Source organism: Barbus barbus (assembly GCF_936440315.1).
Source record: "Barbus barbus genome assembly, chromosome: 50".
NCBI lineage: Eukaryota > Metazoa > Chordata > Actinopteri > Cypriniformes > Cyprinidae > Barbus > Barbus barbus.
In genome coordinates, this window is record NC_136728.1 from 11,428,143 (window position 1) to 11,449,096 (window position 20,954).

A 20,954-nucleotide genomic window follows, 5' to 3' on the forward strand; every position below is an offset into this window, starting at 1 on the left:
AACTGTATTAAAATGGGCAATATTTGCTATTAATTATGAGAAAGTTATACCTCAGTTATGTCTTTAAGGACAGGGTAGTTCCGGAAACAATGATTGACCACATCAAGTAAACCTTTGATGGTGATGTCTTCGGGAGAAATGCATATATCAAGAAGACAAACAGCCACATGTGTTAAAATGATTAAAGTCATTCAGAACCAGAACATCTTGAAACACAAAGTTGTGTGATGTACCTTTCATGCTGCTGAGTAAATTATTGGCTGGCTCTTTAAGTTTGGCTACATGTTCCTGCAGGATAGTCTCAAACACTTTGTAGTTGCTGAAGCCGGGCAGTTCCCGCCCTCTGTTTTCATGGCTCACCGCTTTTGAATTAGAAACTTGTTTGGAAACCAGATGATTTCTTATGATTTATTGTAGTTCTAATGAAATATTATAAAAGCGAAACAACAGTGAAATCACACTTATGTTTCTTCAAATTGAAAATATACTCACAGGGTATCTTTGTACGGTTAAGATGATCATTCCAATTCTTGAATTCAGCACGCAGCTGTGCAAACAAATTTTCCTCAAGGATCAGCTCTCCTGATGATAAGGAGTTGATTTGATCATTGAATCTTTTTAAGGTCTGTGAGGAAAAAAATGAAATTTGTTTTATGATCCTGTTATATGTTACCATCAAATAGCAAAACCATAGACTATCAGGATAGTTGAAAAGAAACTGTAGACAGTACCATAAAGCTAAAAACCATAGCATAGTAAAGTTGGATGGTATAGCCTGCTGATACTATGGTAGCTTTACAGTATCCAAGCTTCAAAATATACATGGTACCATAATATTTTCCAAACAGTTGCACCATAAAGCCTGAGACTTAATATTCTCACATATGCTTGGCTTCCTTCCACAGGTCATCTCCCTATTGAAGAGTTAAATGACTCCCAAAACCCCCCTCAGTGAAACACCCCAACAGTTTTGGGCAATATTCAGCAAATTCACCATTGATCTACAGTATATAAAGACTACGTTGCTCATTGCGTTCTAAACTGCCATTAGATGGTGAGGCCACCGGGAGTGTTTGAGTGGCCATATTGCTATTTATCCATATAGCATCATGAGCAATCTTCACCATGAGCAATCTTCTCTATTATAGATCAGTAAAATTCACTTATATCCATTTTATTATCCATAAGACTATAAATATTTACATAATCTTTCCATATTAAATAAATTTATAATAATTAATAATTATATAATTCATAAATAAATAATTAATAATCTTTACATATTTACATAATCGAATATTTGTATTTTAACTTAACCAGTCTTCATAATTTGTATTATTCTTATTCCTACATTTTATTGTTATGTGTCTTGTTCTTCTATGTGTATACTGTAAGCATAATTTCTAAGAAAAATATGTGTGCACATTGCAATAAGCTTTTTCTTAGATTGTCACTGAATTTATAACTTTGGTTCAAATGAAATTTCGGTGGTGCATTCATTCAGTTATCTTTAAAAATTAAGGCTAAAAGGGTTTAGCATGAAAGTAAAGAAATGATTATATACATTCAAAACTATAATGACTATTTTTATATATTTCTATATTGAATGTAATGATCAAAAATTTAGACCAAATTACAATATTGTGACAACTCTATATAGCACTACTGATGTATTTTTTAATCGTATTGTCACAGGGTGAGGGATCACACAACAAGGATTGCTTGATAAATGCCCCGGAGTGGGGCTGTTCGGTCACACGCTGCTGTCTCTGGGAAAAATGAGAGGGTGAGTTAATGCTTGGTCTCCCCTTGTGTAGGGCTTGCATGGCTTATGTAGCCGTCGCGTAATAAGCTGCAGACGGGCAAGTGTTCCTCGCTTGTTTCCAGGGCGATGCTGATGAAGCTTCGGGACGCTCGTCACCCCCCCCCCCCCCCCCACACAAGCGTCAGGGGGTGGGTGGGGAGTGACCCCTGACAGACCTGTGAAAGCTGCCCAGATCTGAGAGAAACCGTCAGCGTTGGCGTTCGCGGCTCCAGCCCAGTGACGCTCAACGAAGTGGAAGTCCGGGAGTGCGAGGAACCATTGGGTCACCCTGGCATTGGTGTCCTTAGCGCGAGCCATCCACTGAAGGGGTCAGTGACCAGGGTGAACTTCCGGCCAAGAAGGTAGTAGTGCAGCTCCAGGACTGCCCATTTGACGGCCATGGCCTCCTTTTCTACTGCAGCGTAGTTTCTCTTGGCCGGGGTCAGCTTCCTGCTAATATAATTGACAGGATGCTCCTCACCTTCCTGGATCTGTGACAGGACGCCTCCTAGTCCCATGTCGAAGGCATCCGTCTGCAGCAGGAAGGGCAGCTAAAGTCCGGTGCTCGGAGGACTGGCGCCGAGGTGAGTGAGGGCCCCTTTCACCCTCTGGAAGGCTTCTTCCGCTGCTGGTGTCCACTGTATATCCTCTGAAGGCCGAAGGGAAGGGCCGGTACTGCCAGTGACCACTAGAGGTGGAAAAAGCAGTCTTAGGTTTGGCATTCTCAGAGAGGGTACCTGCCAGTAACCTTTGGTGAGCTCCAAAGTCGAGATATACCGGGCCCTTCCCAGTCGGTCCAACAGCTCGTCCACCCGAAGCATCGGGTATCCGTCGAACTCGGAGAACTCGTTGATTCGACAGAAGTCATTGCAGAAATGGAGGGTGCCGTCCGGTTTCGGGACCATCACGATTGGGCTGGACCACGGGCTGCATGATGGTTCTGTCACCCCTAACTTCAGCATTTGTTGTACAAACCCGATTCCAAAAAAGTTGGGACACTGTACAAATTGTGAATAAAAACAGAATGCAATGATGTGGAAGTTTCAAATTTCAATATTTTATTCAGAATACAACATAGATGACATATCAAATGTTTAAACTGAGAAAATGTATCTTTTTAAGGGAAAAATAAGTTTATTTAAAATTTCATGGCATCAACACATCTCAAAAAAGTTGGGACAAGGCCATGTTTACCACTGTGTGGCATCCCCTCTTCTTTTTATAACAGTCTACAAACGTCTGGGGACTGAGGAGACAAGTTGCTCAAGTTTAGGAATAGGAATGTTGTCCCATTCTTGTCTAATACAGGCTTCTAGTTGCTCAACTGTCTTAGGTCTTCTTTGTCGCATCTTCCTCTTTATGATGCGCCAAATGTTTTCTATGGGTGAAAGATCTGGACTGCAGGCTGGCCATTTCAGTACCCGGATCCTCCTTCTACGCAGCCATGATGTTGTAATTGATGCAGTATGTGGTCTGGCATTGTCATGTTGGAAAATGCAAGGTCTTCCCTGAAAGAGGCAATGTCTGGATGGGAGCATATGTTGTTCTAGAACTTGGATATACCTTTCAGCATTGATGGTGCCTTTCCAGATGTGTAAGCTGCCCATGCCACACGCACTCATGCAACCCCATACCATCAGAGATGCAGGCTTCTGAACTGAGCGCTGATAACAACTTAAGTTGTCCTTGTCCTCTTTAGTCCGGATGATATGGTGTCCCAATTTTCCAAAAAGAACTTCAAATTTTGATTCGTCTGACCACAGAACAGTTTTCCACTTTGCCACAGTCCATTTTAAATAAGCCTTGGCCCAGAGAAAACGCCTGCGCTTCTAGATCATGTTTAGATATGGCTTCTTTTTTGAACTATAGAGTTTTAGCCGGCAACAGCGAATGGCACGGTGGATTGTGTTCACCGACAATGTTTTCTGGAAGTATTCCTGAGCCCATGTTGTGATTTCCATTACAGTAACATTCCTGTATGTGATGCAGTGCCGTCTAAGGGCCCGAAGATCACGGGCATCCAGTATGGTTTTCCGGCCTTGACCCTTACGCACAGAGATTGTTCCAGATTCTCTGAATCTTTGGATGATATTATGCACTGTAGATGATGATAACTTCAAACTCTTTGCAATTTTTCTCGGAGAAACTCCTTTCTGATATTGCTCCACTATTTTTTGCCGCAGCATTGGGGGAATTGGTGATCCTCTTGCCATCTTGACTTCTGAGAGACACTGCCACTCTGGGAGGCTCTTTTTATACCCAATCATGTTGCCAATTGACCTAATAAGTTGCAAATTGGTCCTCCAGCTATTCCTTATATGTACATTTAACTTTTCCGGCCTCTTATTGTTACCTGTCCCAACTTTTTTGGAATGTGTAGCTCTCATGAAATCCAAAATGAGCCAATATTTGGCATGACATTTCAAAATGTCTCACTTTCAACATTTGATATGTTATCTATTGTGAATAAAATATAAGTTTATGAGATTTGTAAATTATTGCATTCCTTTTTTATTCGTAATTTGTACAGTGTCCCAACTTTTTTGGAATCGGGTTTGTACTTCCTCCTCAATAGCTTGTCTGACGATGACCCCTGGAGGGTGCTGGTCTGCCTAGGGAGAGACGAGGACACATCAGAGAACTGACCGATCAGGTGCTTCAGCTCCCCCTTCTGGGCAGCCGAGAGATGGGGATTGACGTCAACCACCACGGGATCAGAGGTGGCAAGGGCTGCGACCTGGTGTCTAGTCCCAACCCACCTCTTCAGAAGGTTGATGTGGTAGAGCTGCTCGGCTCTTCTCCTTCCTGGCTGACGCATACGGTAAGTAACCGGCCCAATCTTCTCAAGGACCGTGGAGGGCCCTTGCCAGGTGGCCAGGAACTTGCAAGCAGCGTTGGGGACTAGGACCATGACTCGATCCCAGGCCTGGAACTCCCGTGGTTGGGCTGCCCGGTTGTAGTGGCACTGTTGAGCCTTCTGCGCTTTACTCAAGTGTTCCCTGACTAGCGGCATGACCTGGTCGATCCTTTCCCTAATTTGTTTCACATGCTCGATCACCGAGCGATGGCTGCTGACTGTTGTTCCCAGGCCTCCTTCGCCACATCCAGGAGGCCGCGGGGTTGCCGGCTAAAGAGGAGCTCTAAGGGGGTGAAGCCAGTAGAGGCCTGGGCAACTTCGCGGATCTCGAAGAGGACATAGGGAATCATGAGGTCCCAGTCATGCTTGTCATCCGCAACCACCCATCTCAGCATCTGCTTCAGAGTCTGATTAAAGCATTCGACCAGTCCGTCAGTCTGGGGATGGTAGACGGTGGTCCTCAACTGCTTCACCCGCAACAGTCGGCAGAGGTCAGCCATTAGTTGGGACATAAAGGGGGTACCCTGATCGGTCAGGATCTCCGTTGGGATGCTGACTCGGCTGGAGAGGATGAAGAGTTCCTGGGCGATGGCTTTGGTGGTGGCTTTTTGGAGGGGAACTGCCTCTGGATACCAGGTGGCATAGTCGACGATCACCAGGATGTGTTCATGTCCCCGGGCAGACTTAGGCAACGGCCCCACAAGGTCCGTCCTGATGCGCTCGAAAGGCCCCTCGATGATGGGCAGCGGTATCAGCGGACTGGGGGGAGGCGTCCTGGGTGACGTCACTTGGCAGGTTGGGCAGGCTTGGCAGAACCCCTTCACTTCGGCTTCTAACCCCAGCCAATGGAAGCGGTCGTGGATCCTTTGGATGGTGTTCGTGGCTCCGAGGTGCCCAGCCAAGGGATGTGAGTGCGCCAGCTCTAGTACGGCCTCAGTCTTCGTGCGTGGCATCACCAACAATAATTTTTCCTCCCCCCTTCTCTGAACAACTTTGGCCGTTTTGGACAATGAAATGCGGGAGAGGATGGGGGGCAGGCTGAGCTTCCTTGCCTTCGATGATCCGGACCTGTGTCCAGCAATGCTTCAGCCTGTCATCCTCTCGTTGTTCCTTTCTAAATGAGCCCCCTCCCGTCACCTGTTGAAAGACATCATAGAAAAGATTAGTATTTTGGGAGGGGGACTCACCATCTCTCCTGCTGTCCGAGGCCAAAAGAACGGGGCGCTGACGAGGTCCTTTCGTGGGCCATCTTCTCTGGCGGTCCCCTCGAGGGCTGGCAGGCCGTGGCCTGTAGGTGGTCAAACCCGGGCCAGTCTCTCCCAATCAGCACGGGCACGGCAGATATGGTCACTTCGCGAGCGGGAACTTGTTGTCTATTCCCGTGGACACATGTTATGGGGAGGAAGGTTTTACACTCCATGCGGGGAGCGAGAATGTGAGACTGCACCAGACTGACCACACTGCCGGAATCCAGGATGGCCCGGAACGGCTTTCCGTTAATCTTCACGTCCACTTTTGGAGCTCCAACCGGCAGGTCGCGGTGTACAATGCAGCCTGCCAGCCAGGTCAGTGCGGGAGCCTCTGTCGGCATTGGTTCATCCCAAGGAGGGGAGCCACCGGCCTGAACCACCCTCCGGGGAAACCGCGGCGCTCGCTCCCCAGCGTCTGTTGTGTTGGGCTGCATCCGCCAGCTCTATAGCCTCCACAAGCTCCAAGGTAAGTAAGTAAGTAATTTTATTTGTCACATACATAATCATACAGAGTATAACCAGCAGTGAAATGTAGGTATGAGGAAGAGACACAGCTTGACATGAGGAAAGGGGGGAGAAAAAAATAATTCACAGACTATGCTCCTATGGGAGTACAGTGTGAGAACAGGAAAAACACCCCAGCAACAAAAAGCACATAGTCAATCAACAACATAGCCACACGACTGCAACAGGGGAGTAATCCAGTTCCGGCAAGCAGCCATCCGGTCCTGCAGCCATTCTCGGCGCCGGTCGGACCCGCTTGTCAGGCTGGCGGTACAAAGCAGCGAAGGCGAGGGATCGGGGGTGGGGAGGTGAATGCATGTCTGTGTATGTGTGTGTGTATGTATGTTTTTATAGGCCTGGAGAGCCACCACGCTGTCATTCAAATCAAGTTGTCTCAGTCCGCAGAATGTGATAGCGACACAGCACGTTGCTATGGAGACAGCCTTGATCAAGACCCAGACAGAGTCAACAATCCACAGGTGTCTGTGGAAGGGGGGAGGAATGCAAGAGCGTCTCACTGCAGTGCTCTTCCCGGGGTTGTTTTCCAACAACGACCTTGTCCGAGGCAGTGCTGGTATGAGAGAGCCGTTTGATTTGATTTTAAAAGATTGTTTGGTCTTGGGGTGAGTAGCCGTATTCCAATTTTCACGGCAACTCTCTTTGTCCATTTTGATCTCCAAATCCATAAATTTTTCTTTTCAAATCCGAAAGCTTCTCCGTGATAGTATCCATATTGCGGTTAATAGCCTCAGTCTCAGAGCTGACCGCTCTGCCCACTGCTTCAATCATGACGGGCAGCCTTGTGAGGCTTTTGACAGCTGTACCCGTTTCCTGAATTTTTCGATAACCCAGGGCAAAGCCTAATCCAATCAGCAGAAGACCTGTTATCATGGTTCCGAATAGGTAGATATCTTCAATGTCTTCCACGGAAAGAGCCGTCAGACACACGACCCCCCACCTTTCCATGCGTCCATCGTATATCCAGCTGCGAATGTTCCGCTGGGACAACCAGGTTCCCCCGAACCTAAACTTCTCATCGAGAAAACTGTGTCTATTGCGTTGAGAGACCAGTTGATCAAATCCATGATTTTTCAGTTTGGAGAGCAGTGCAGAGAGAGTCTCTCAAGTATTAGACAATCGATGAGACGAGATGAGAGAGCAAAGCAGGGAAGGGAAGGTAATGGGAGGAGAGGGAGTGAAAAAATGTGACCGCCTTCATTGAGAGCCAAACTAAAAGGTGGTGGTTGGGTTCCTCATTCCAAGGGAGATGTCGGTGAGAATGGGGAAGGGCTCGGACAAGACGATCTATTACCAAGCGTTCCGCCACCTGACTGGCCGATGAAGCCCCCTCCAGCAGTCAGTGTTGCGCGAGTCGCGTGAGTTCAGCGGCCTGGGCACGGGCTGGCAGACGGGGCTTATACTACCACTCATAGAAGTACTGAGCGGCACAGATAGGGGATAACCCCAGGCAGGCGAGGATCTGCTTCTTGACCTCCACATACTGATCCGGCGGAGGCGGCGGGAAGAGCGAAGTATACACGCTGAGCGACAGTGCAACAGTGACCAAAGTAAAATCAAAGATGCCGATGTCCGTAAAACTGAAAGTCTTATCACTTTCTGACACGATAAGAGTTCAATCGAGCCGCGAGTATATCCGTCATTAACCGACAGCAGCTTTTATAGGTTATTTGGGTGGAAAGTGGAGTATTTGAGTCGCGTGTAAATAACTGTGTGTGAAGGTAACGGTATTAAGGACTCAAATACAGGAATGACAACCTTCCCTTATGAAACTATGGGAATATATATATGGGAATATATTGCAACATATAATGCAATATATTACATAGTACATTTACATATATTGGAAACTAGTGCTTACATTTTTCAATATACAGCAATATATGCACTGGCAATATATGGCTATATATTGATACATACAAATATATTTAGAAATTAAGAAATAAATATTAATTGTTTGATCCTTTGAGTATATTGCACATAGATGCTCCCATATAAATGTGAATTATGTACACACATATATACACACATTTACTGAATGAGTTACAGCAGATTTCTAATTCCCAGCATGCTTTGCTTCTTACTGTTAAAGGAGAGTAAACATTTTAAATTAAGTGTTATTTCATGTGTTTATGCTCAATATTAATATAGGGGGATATCTGTTAGTGTTAATGTTGTATTATATTTAAATGTAAAAGTGTTTTTGGTATGTCTGGTGTCACCGCTGTGCAGAAGAGCAGAGCCTGTGGTCAGGATGACGACTGGGCAAACACCATTAGATTATAAATTACTTTTTTTAAATAGTAATGGCTGTGCAATTTTCAGTTTATGAATATGCAACATGTATATCATAAATGATAAATATAAGAAATATATAGCCTATTTCCATATATGTGTGAATATACTGCATGAGTATATATCTTTAATATATTTTACACATGCAGTACCATATCTTATCTATATATTATAAAGTGAATTACTGAATTTAAAATTACATATATTATGATATATAAGTAAATATAGCATCACATTTTTCAATATATGAAAAGCGGCAAATCTTTATGTATTATTCAATATTGTTATATATTTACACAATATATTATTCTGTATCATTTCTAATATATTGTTATGTCATTTAATATATTGATCATTCATATATTAAGAAATATATTTTCTTTGCGTAAGGGTTATTCTGCTGCTGTGTGAACATGGCCTATCAGACCTGCTCCCTTTTAGAGTTCTCCTCCCCTAAAAGAGAAATAACAGAACAAACACAGTGGAGATTCAGCTTGAACACACTAATTCAGAGAGGCAAGAAGATTTGATGAAGTCATCATCATATAGTGATGCTGTGAGATCCTACTTGAGTAAGGAATTGTTTGGCTCCCTTAGGGTCTTGTGGAGGTCCACCCTCGCACTCCTTGAGCTCATTCCTCACGTCCCACAGTTGCTTTTTTATCTGCTCATTCAGCTGTGGCAGAGATTTCTGACAATGGTGGGTAAGATTTAATTTAATAAATATCTCTCAATTCATCCTGCCACAATGTTCATTGTACAACTAAATTCATGCTGAGTTTGAAAAGACTTCAATAGACTTGATAAATTTAGAAACTTACTTTGATATGATCAACAAGTTCCAGAGTAAGTTTGATGGCAAGACAGTTAATAGTTGCTTTATCTTCTTTCAAGAGGCTTCTGTAAAAAAAAGAGCACATTTTGGTATAGCTTGATAAGGTATTCTTTAACAAAAAATCATAACAGTGCTTTGACCAAAATGAGTGTCACAAAAACCTTAATAAAAGCAATTTTTAAGGGTCCATTAGCGGAGACAAACATTTGCATTGAGCTCAGTGCAAATTTAGTTGTCAGCTGTCATTCAGTTTATTCAGCTTATGTTTTTTCCCCTGCATGCTGGTTATGGCGTATGAAATTTGACTTTGACAAAAGTCTGAAAATTATTTTTCCAAAATATCAATAATGAAGCTTAAATTTTGTTAAAATACTTTTTTTCTATGAAATAATAATAAAACATGATACCAAAGTACCAATGTGAGGTGCAACTGGGAAATTCAACATTTATGAAATGTTAGTTCAGAGAAGAAAAAGTAACACAGAAAATTAGGGGAAAAAAGTTAAATTATATTCCGATGGTAACCTGAAATAATCATGGTTTTGGAAGAAGTCTCTCTCCATTTGTGTTGCCTCCTCAAGAGGAATGTCATCATCAATCTGCTGTTGTCCTCTACACTTTACCAGGATGTAACCTTTGCGGAGAGGAATCACTTTGTTGTGGACAATTTTCAGAATTCCCTTCTCTGTTCCCTTGTCTATGAGGTCTGGCTTGGTCAAAATGGCTTTGAGAATGAAAAATAGTTATTTCATATAATGTGTATTTGCTGACAGAAATCAGATATTTGGTGAGATATTAGTTGTTAAGTGGATAATCTGCTTCATTACCAACAGTTCTTTTGCCCTCAGGATCTACTTCTTGTGCCATTTTTAATGCTTCTGTTGTTGCAATGTCAATGTTACAAGGGACCACAACCAGGTTTATAGTCTCTTGCTTCTCAATAAATTTCATGATCAGACGTTTGATCTGCAAGACATAGACTTTTAAAACTGGATTGATATTAGCTTGATACTAAATATGAAGTCCAAAATTAGATCGTACTGCCTACCTGCTCTCCAATGTCCTCTGGCTGTCCTTTTAATGGGACTCTGGCGATTCCAGGTAGATCGATCAGTGTGAGGTCACACACATCTGGCGACATGATCTCTAAAGTGATGAGCTCATCAGATATTCCTACCCCTTTTCCTGCCACCTCATTCTGGGCTGTAACACACGCATTAAATTAACTATATTTATAAGAAGTGTGCTTTAACAGTGTAAAAAAATGGCATTTATCTTAAAGCATTAAGATTCTCTTTAGCACTATTCATTGACATAAATGGGCCTGCTTTGAAGAAGTTTGAACCTTTCAGAAAGTTCAGAAATGCTGTCAATCAACTGGCAAGAAAACAAAGACAGTGAGTAAAACAAGGTTTTGTACTTAAAGAATTACCCCTTTTTGAGCACATTTTTCATTATTTAAAACTTCAAATATGCATTTGTGTGTGTGTGTATGTGTGTGTGTGTGTGCCTACGTGTGTGTGTGTGTGTGTGTGCGCGCGTTTTTGGGACAAATGAGGACATAAATTTGTGTAATGACACAGGTATGACATAGGTATTACAAGGTGAAGGTGACTTTTCAGGACATTGACCCATGTCCCCACTTTTCAAAATGCTTATAAATCATACAGAGTGAGTTTTTTGGGGGGAAAGTAGAAATGCACAGTCTCCTGTGAGGGCTAAGTTTAGGTGTAGTGCAATAGCACATACAGTTTGTACAGTATAAAAACCATTGCGCCTATGAGATGTCCCCACTTTTCACAAAAACAAACGTGTGAGTATTTGTGTGTTTTGTTTTTTGCCAATACACAAATCATTAGACTTTACAAACAGTAGGCTAAATGTTAAACACAACGATTAGAAAAATGTTGTAAGACTGGAAGAACCTGAGACAAACACAGCCTATTAACATGCATGCATCTGTTTCACTGAGAGAAGATGTAGGAAAGCTTTCTTGCCTATCGTTCCCCCAACTTCCTTTCCTTCACACAGTTCTCTCAAAATGCTCAACTGCAAAATATAACATTCTACAGGAACGCAAGTGATATTCACAGTCATGTATGTTGACTCTTGAAATGTCTCAATGTGACTGGTACAATGGTCTAATTCCCGGAAGTAAACTAAGAGGTAATAATGATTCTAAGAGTAGAGGTTTGTAGAGGTCGTGCTCATTCCCAGTGTCTTCAATACAAATTACCATCTGCCCCAAAAGGTGTAATCGCCCAATGTCCTGCCCTTGATCAATGCAAATTCCAATTGTTTTTGGAGAATGTTTTTTCTTTGTCTTAGCAAGAAAAGTTGAAAAGGCTCAGGATAATTCTGTAGTAAGATGAGACCATAGTACAGATATCTATAGTATCTATAGTATTATATTGTATTAACCCAATATTTGTGTTCTGTATTTGCGAAAATGTATGAGATATGTGTCAATTTTATACTTATTCAAATATCAACACTATAGCTGTTAGCTTTGCAACATGTAGTTTTACTAACCTGTTGCAACATGTCTTCCAACTGATGAAGGATCTTCAAATTCAAATTTCTTCTCATGGTGAGTTGACTGTGCTGCTTGTTTGCTGGCTTTAACAGGCCCTGCAACGTGGTTAAAATTCAGTTGTAAGATTAATCATTTTGAGACAACTGCAAGAAACCCTCAAGTTAAGAAAAAGAGATTGCAAGCAGTTTTACTAATCTTGTGCATGTTGAATCCATAAACCAGTTTTCTTCTTACGGTAAGATAAAATAGCCTTCCAGTTGACTCCTGTTACCTTCTTCAGCCTCAGCTCTAATGGACATCTGGTTACAATTCCTATCAAACACAATTGTTTTAGCAATCAAAAGAAAACTAACAGTGGAAAATTACTGAACACGTGAGTCATATATTAAATGAAAAATAATTTTCTTAAAATTAGAATTTAACTTGAATTTACACGTAGTGAGGTACTCCTACTAATTGATGCAAATATCTAATCAGCAAATCATCTGGCAGCAACTCAATGCATAAAATCACAAATTTGTCAAGACGTTAAGTTTCTATTCAGACCAAACAGAAGAATGGGTAAGAATAAGTGAATCTGATAAGTGAAATAAAACTAAGGGTGTGACAGATTGCAAAACTCAAGGTTTAGATAATATTCTTGTTTTTTGGGTCACGGATCAGATGATTTTTCAGATCAGCAAAAAACAAAAAACAAAATGAGGAACCAAGTTACAAATAAAATAAGGCACTGATAGCAGCAGGTATTTAGAGGCTACTGTCACTTTAATACTGAATGCACAGATCCATTATAATGATAAACATTAAATTTCTTATTGTTTACATTCACTTCACTTAAAACATAACCAACTGTGTATGAGAATATTTGCTGAGATGGGTATTTTGAGATAATTTTGTGCATATGTGTCTGTTCAAGCACAAGGTGATGTGAACGAGAACTGAATTCTGTCCCAAACTCTTCTTCTTCTTCTTCTTCTTCTTCTTCTTCTTCTTCTTGAGCTTGAATGGTTTAAAATCATTTGAATGGTTTAAAGCCTTTCTGTACATATGCAAAACAATGAATGGGCAGACAGGCTACAGCAGGGGAAGAACCTTCTGGGTGCCACTCCTGTCAGCTAAAAACAGGTAACTGATGCTAGTGGGCGCACATGCAAACAAAAACCAGGCAGTAGATCAAAACATTGCCTATAGTCTGATGAATTCTTGGCTTCTGCAGCAACATGAAGATGGTAAGGATTTCCTCCAGGACAGGTTTGAGAAGAACTGAAGTTTCACTGTGGTGAAAAAGGACCTTACAGCAACATGTATGTGTAGCTGAGAAGTCTGCATCAACTGTGCAATGCTGTCATGTCATGCGGTGACTTAGTATATCAAAATAAAGAGAACATTTCCCATTATTATGATTATTCTTAGTAATCTCTTAGTAATGAACGACTTAGTTTCTCACAATGAGAAACTTAATTAAGCGTATAGCCTTAGTTCTGGCAGGTCACATGACTTTCAGCTGATCACATCTACCTATAGGAATACACCTATCATAGCATTCCTATATAAGCTCTATTCACTATTATTCAGCAGCTTTTTGGTTGCTCGGGAGCAAATTACCCTCCTCCATCCCCAACTCCTCCTTTCGCCACAGTCAGGACTTGGCTTTCTGATATTCCTGTTGAATCAGACTCCCTTATCTTGAGTAATGTGTTACACTTAAATATCATTAAGTACATTAATGATATCTGCTTGTTCTGTCATCTATCATTTTGACGATAGTGGTCCTGACAGAACTCATTATAATCACATAAAACCTCAACATTGAGAAACTTTAATTTAATGACTTAACATCTCACAATAATGTGAACATTTCTAGTAGTAATGACTTGGAGTTCATAATAATGAGAAACTTTATCATAATTATTACTTAATATGTCCATGTACAAAGCAACAGACTACATAGGTGAGTGTGATACTTGCACACCCACTGATCAAAGTTGTGTAAATGTTAGAACTCAAACATGGCACGCTCTGCAAAACCAATTGTTAAATTATCTTTATACAGTCTTATATTAATTTGTGGCACTAAAGACCTGTTTGGACAGGAGTCGTTTTCCTGGAGGACATTTAAGAAATGTGTGTTTGAAAGTCATAGATACTTAATACCACCTAAATCTGACAATTTATTTTGACATAACTCATCAATTCAAGAGGATTGTTTATTGCCACCTTGGTTCTATGAATAACTTAATCCTGTCCAAATGTCTAATTTCTGATATTGCATATTATTTGTACTAGACAAGTGTGAAATTAATGTGGATAAAAAATTATACTCTGAACCCCATGTGGAGTTACACAAACTGAGAATGTCAAAAAGTATAAGGTTGTGCCCCGCTCTCCCCTACAAATGGAATGCCCCATCAGACTATCTCTGGTAGTGCATAAGTTGTAAATTAGCATCCCTTCACAAAGCAAGGCTAAGTTGTAGTTTACGCAGAGCTGGTGCAACCAGCCCCTGGTGAATTGTGGGACTGAGAAAAAGAAGGTTTTCACTTGCACTATACCAGCTGTGTCCAAACCTGTTTCTGGAGGGCTACTGTCCTGCAAAATTTTGCTCCAAATCTAATTAAACACACCTGAAGCAGCTAATTAAGGTATTCAGAAACATGCAGGCAGGTATGTTGGAGCTAAATTCTGTTGGACATCACATCGCTCTAGCACATCGCTCTAGTAATTTCTCCATTTGAGATAGTAGCACAGAAAAGCTGCTGGTGTGAATGCACAAGTGTATTTGCTACTGCAGTTTTGCTGAACTCACACTTGCAGTGTAAAACAGGTGTGATAGCAGAGATAACAAAGGAGAGTAAAATCAGTCCTCACCGCTTCCTCTTGGTAATGCAACTCCAGACAGCGCTTCCAAGACAGAGCTTTTTCCAGAACTCTGGTCTCCGATCACTACAATAGTCGGTAATGCCAAGTCCTTCTGAATGCCAACTGACCGCAGTTTGTCAATCAGATCAATATATGGACGAATATTCTCCTCTAAATGACTGTGAACCTCTCCCTTCATGTTGTGACTATAAAGATAAAAAAGTACATTTTATTTGTAGAATGTCATTGTTTGCACTGTATTATTAATTCAGTTTATGTCCTTCTATATACACTTTCTCTTATATATTTTACTCCATTGACAAATCCCCAACAGTAGCACTGACAGCCAATCAGAATCCTTTCACCCATTACCCGTCACCTCATGTAATGATCTAAATGTATGTCTCTCTAAGGCTGTTTGATTCATTCAGACAGTTCACTCAAACACGGAATCATTTGCAGCTGTTTTCATACCAAGATAGTAACGTGATATTTTGTGACACAGAAAACAAAAAGAGCACTGGATGAGATATTTGGATATATAGCTATTTATAAAACATAATAACTTGCAAATGTCTTCTTTCATTTGTCAAGAATTTATATTCAAGTATCTAGATTTAAAATAGAGTATAAAAATATGGGTACACATTATGGTTTTTTTATGTTTCAAAAATATAAAAAAATTCACATTGGTAATGTCTTCATAGTAGTGATCATAGTAGTGATCTTCTTTTATCATATATTTTTCAGCATAAAACTTTTCCACAAAATGTTGTGGAATGTGCCACTTTATGATGTAATAGTGTGGCGAAACACCGCCTCCTCAGAAGAAGATCTTCTTCTACATCACTGTCTGTTTAGCCCCGCCCACCTATTTGCACATGTAGTGTAATTAACGAGAGAAAAACGCAGGTCTACTCAGAAATCAAACGATAACGATGCTGCCGAAGACAAGATGTTGTGCAGTGCCAAGTTGTCAAAAATCACAGTCTTTGCACTGCCTTCCTTCCGATCCCTACATTAGGAAAGATTGGATGAAATGTATTTTTAATGAAGATTCAGACACCGTTAGTAAGAACTTGGTCCTTTGTTCACTTCATTTTACCGTCGGTTTGTTTACAAACAAGGCACAATTCAATGCAGCTTTTTCAGAAATATTGAAACTAAATGACGATGCTTTGCAGACTATATTGGATCCGACAGTAATATTGCACCACACAAGTGTGAATTAATTCAAAGTTCTGGCATGAAACTCTAGATGGCGCAGTCCGAGAGATCTAATTCAATATGACAATGAGGTCATTATCACATCACAGCTGATTGGTTCTCTCATGTATCGTTAGCCAATGAGCTCACTGCTCAATATTTAAATACTTGGCTACACTGCAAAAAAAAATGCTTTTCTTACTTTTAATTTTTGTCTTGTTTCCACCCAAAAATATCAAAAAATTCTTAAATCAAGGGGGATTTTCTACACAAGTAAAAGTCTTGTTTTCAGAAAAAACAAGCAAAATAATCTGCCAATGGGGTATGCAAAATAATCTTGTTTTCTCTTTGAAATAAGATTACTTTGCTTTCCCAATTGGCAGATCGCAGTGCACTTCAGAAACCCTCGACCTTCCCCAGCTCCACCTGTATAGATCTCTATAGATTGATTGGGGTGATCTAGATAGATTGGTGTGATCATTTATGCTATGGGGTTATTCATATATGTTATATGTGCAGCAGCAATATTTCTTACATGCTCACAGCAGCATGTTGTGGATGTATTGGCAGTAGCAATTCTCGGTACTGTAACGGTGGTGGCCGCCCTAGCTTAGATAAGCTCTAAAAAGAAATGTTCGGGCGCCAGCCAGGATTAACCCTGACAAAATTTAAATTAACTCAGGATAGCAAAAAAACACAGCCCACCTGTTACAATACTAATTTACAACACCAACAAAACAAAGTCCAAGAAAAAACTCTGTTCACAAGGGGAAGATTTATTCTGTGACATCCATGAGAGAAAAAAAATAAAAAACAAACAAATAAACAAACAGTTCAGCACTTCGGTTCACTCTGAAATCCGTGCAGAAATTGCGTCACGCTAATTCAAGTTCCCCAACATAGGCAGATTCGCGTCCACAATCATAAAAAGAGAGAGAAAGAAAAACAATTTGTTCATTCCATAGCTTTGAAAAAAAACATCAAACAATAATCTTAAAGTAAAATAACCATTAAACACTATGTAAAAAACAATAAGCACATCAAATGTGCGGAAGTAAATGTGCGAGTGTGTGCGTGTGTAGTAGTGAATGAATGAATATGAATGAGTGTGTGGATGGGTGGCTTGAAGGTACTGACCAAGTTTGCAGTCATAAAGGCAACTGGAGAGTGTTGCAGGTTTTGTAGAAACCAGGACAGGTGGATAAACAGCCCTCACTTGTCTTCCGAACAGTTTTACTAAAAGCAGATGATCGTGCTGTGCAACGCTAGAAGTCACGTGAACTTCACGACGCACCAGACATCGCTCACAGGAAGCAACAGTTCGACAAGCGTCAGTCTTTCCACTTTGTATGCCGTCCACTCGCTCTTACTACTGCAACCTTACTGATGACGCAATTTTTCCTCAGGTATGACACGCTTCCTTATATCCTACTTCCTTCCGCTGTTAATTGAAACACTCCACCCCAGTCACACAAAGTGAAAGTAAAATGATTCCTGTGGCACGGATTTTCCGCATTGCCACACTCTCCCCCCCTGGAAGAAAACAACCCATGGTTGTTGAAAGAGAACATGAATTAGAAACCTAGGAATTCATCATCATCATCAGAGGTTTCTTGAAATAAGTTAAGGAGTTTTTGTTTTTCCTGGGTCTCCAATTCCTCCCCGGTTGGATAGCATGGTTTGAGGTTGCACACGTGTGCAGTGCGGACATCCTCTCCCGTGTCTTCCAACGCTATCTGATAATTCAACGGGCCTAACCGCTTTAAAACCCGGTAAGGACCTTTCCATTTAGGGGCCAGTTTTGCACTGAAATTATGTTGAGCACTGGACTGAGGGAAATTTCTTAACCACACACGGCTTTTTTCTTCAAAGGAGGCTTCACGACGGGTTTTATTGTAACTTCTGAGCTGTCTTTTTTGGGCTTTCTTACAGCACTCCTCTGCCTTCAATTTTAGTTGCCTTAGATGGTGGACAACATCATATGATGGTGTGGATGGTGAAAGGCTCTTAACTTGGAGTAATTTATCCATTGGACTTTTCAGCTTTCTCCCTATTTGGAGTTCTGCGGGGGACATCCCAATGCTTTCCTGCACCGCGGAATTAATGGCAAACCGAAGCTCAGGTAAATGCTGATCCCACTTCTTGTGGTTGTCATCCACGTACGAGGCAATCATGCATTTTAGGGTCCGGTTAACTCTCTCGGTCATATTCGTTTGGGGGTGATATGCTGTTGTTAATTTTTGATTGAGATTCCATTTTTCACACAGCTCTTTGAATATGGAGGATACAAATTGGGTACCACGGTCAGACAAGATGAAGTCTGGAACACCCCACCGGGTAAGGATTTCAGTTCTGAGAATCTTCGCTATGGTTTGTGCATTTGCATGGCGCATGGGGAACAGCTCAACCCAGCGAGTGAAGTAATCTACAAAAACAAGAAGGTACCCATGACGTTGTGTGCTGCTTGGCAACGGGCCCATTATGTCGACACCCACCATTTTGTTGGGTTGTGAGATAATAATGGGTTGTAGCTTACCAGCCGGTTTCTGGTTTTCACTTTTGAGTGTTTGACACTTTACACAGTGCTTAACATAATGTTTGACATCCGTCCACATTCCTGGCCAGAAAACAACATTTTGTAGTCTCTTGTAGGTTTTGTAGATTCCTCCATGGCCACTTAAAGGATGGGAATGGTAGTGATGAAGGACAGCTGGGATGAGACTGCCAGGCAGGGACACTCTGTAGTGAACTTGGCCATTGGACAGGTGGGTCTTATGGTACAGTTTGTCCTCCACAACTTCATATTTATCTTTAAAATCACTGTTGTTGTTGTTCTCTGCCAATGCTTTAAAGATTTTTATGATCTCAGGATCTTTATGTTGTTCCTCCCAAATTGACACAACAGAGACTGGAAGCTCAACATCCTCCTTTTGGCTGGAGTACAAGCTGCAACAGGGTACGCTGGAAATCCTAGACAAAGCATCAGGTGCTACATTGAGTTTTCCTTTTCGGTATTCAATGACGAAATCAAACCTTTGCAGTCGTAGGGCCCATCTAATGAGACGGCTAGTGGTTTTTGGGGAACTTAAGACCCACTGTAGTGCAGAATGGTCGGTGACTACGGTGAACATCTTGTGCTCCAGGTAATGTTGCCATTTCTCAAGTGCCCATATAACTGCTAGGCACTCTTTCTCTGTAGCAGAGTAGTTTGATTCTGCTTTGTTAAGGGTGCGGCTTGCGTATGCAATGACTTTCTCCAGTCCCTGAGCTTTCCGTTGTGTTAATACAGCACCGAGTCCGATATCACTGGCATCGGTATACACAATGAACGGAAGTTGGAGATTTGGATGGCCAAGGATAGGAGGTGATGTGAGATGTGCCTTCAATTGCTCAAAAGCTTCCTGGCATTGGGGTGTCCAGTGAAAAATGTGTCCCTTCTTTTTCAGTGCATTGATGGGTTCAGCGATCTTAGAGAAATTTGGGACAAAGCGGTGATACCATCCAGCTAGTCCAAGAAAACGCTGGACCTCTCTGATATTCTGTGGCACAGGGTAAGATCTGATGGCCTCAACTTTGGATGAGTCTGCTGTGATGCCGTTGATGCTAACCACATGTCCCAGGAATGTAATTTCTTTAAGACAGAACTTGCTCTTCTTAAGGTTTATGGTCAATCCAGCTTCCTGCAGTCGACAGAGAACAGTTTGGAGGTCCTTGAAGTGCTGAGCTACAGATGGTGAGTATATGATAATATCATCAATGTAGACAAAGCAAATGTTTCTCCGTAATTCTCCCAATACGGTTTCCATCAACCGCTGGAATGTTGCAGGTGCATTTTTTAATCCAAAGGGCATGACATTAAAGTGGAAGAGCCCTGATGGAGTGATGAATGCAGTCTTTGGTTTACTCTGGGGGTCCATAGCCACCTGCCAGTAGCCACTGTTGAGGTCGATGGTTGAAAAAATGGCTGCTCCCGACAGAGATTCAAGGATCTCAGTGATGTTAGGAAGTGGGTAAGCATCATTCTCTGTGATGGTATTAAGTTTACGATAATCTACACAAAATCTAACGCTGCCATCTTTTTTGGGAACAAGGACGACAGGGGAGGCCCAGCCAGAATGTGAGGGTTCGACAATTCCTGCATTCAACATCTCCACAAGTTGTTCTTGTACCACTGCTTGTTTGGCCGGGGACATACGGTATGGCCGTTGCTTGATGGGCACTTGATGTTGTGTGTAAATAATGTGTTGTAGGACATCAGTACGACCTGGTTGAAGGGTACACACCTGAGTGTTGGACTCCAGGATTCTCCTCAGTCTGTGTTTTTCAGCAGGAGGTAAGTGTGCTTCACTCACAGCACTGTCAATTAAACATTGTGCATCTGTACTGACAAGTGGTGATGATCGGCATACAGGTTGTGGTGGAGGGATTGAACTTAACAGTGAAAGGCTTTGGTTAAACGTCTTTGCATGTGGTCCCGTCTTTTGACGTTGCGAGCTGATATCAGGTACACTTGCATTTCCAGGTTGAAATGGATGATCTTCTTGTGGGGAGGACTTAAATGAATATTTACTGTCGATTACATTAATTTGTAAGCCACTGAAGAAGATGAAATCCAGTCCCAGAACTACAGCATAGGCGAGTGCTTTAGGGGAAAGGACAGCAACAGGTAAAGTGAAAGTTTGGTTGTGAATGTGGATTGGTAACTGCAACCATCCTACAGGCACCTCTGCTTCTCCATTAGCCAAAAACAGCTGACCGAGAGACCAAGGCTGGAGGTTCTCTTGTGGGAA

General features: G+C 41.7%; 1 protein-coding gene across 2 annotated transcripts in view; it reads right to left on the reverse strand.

Moving 5' to 3' along the window:
* Positions 1-20,954, reverse strand: part of LOC306868203 (interferon-induced GTP-binding protein Mx3-like) — a 46,355-nt gene that overhangs the window by 1,036 nt on the left and 24,365 nt on the right. Inside the window, exons 4-14 of one of the 2 annotated variants that reach the window (XM_079414283.1) lie at positions 14,968-15,164; positions 12,334-12,411; positions 12,096-12,194; positions 10,612-10,766; positions 10,391-10,529; positions 10,089-10,287; positions 9,550-9,628; positions 9,297-9,419; positions 493-625; positions 234-377; positions 51-127 (exon numbers count right to left, since the gene is read on the reverse strand). In XM_079414283.1, the coding sequence (XP_079270409.1) occupies positions 51-127; positions 234-377; positions 493-625; positions 9,297-9,419; positions 9,550-9,628; positions 10,089-10,287; positions 10,391-10,529; positions 10,612-10,766; positions 12,096-12,194; positions 12,334-12,411; positions 14,968-15,164 (1,423 nt within the window). The remainder of the gene's footprint in view (positions 1-50; positions 128-233; positions 378-492; positions 626-9,296; positions 9,420-9,549; positions 9,629-10,088; positions 10,288-10,390; positions 10,530-10,611; positions 10,767-12,095; positions 12,195-12,333; positions 12,412-14,967; positions 15,165-20,954) is intronic. The other variant, XM_079414284.1, reaches the window with a different exon arrangement.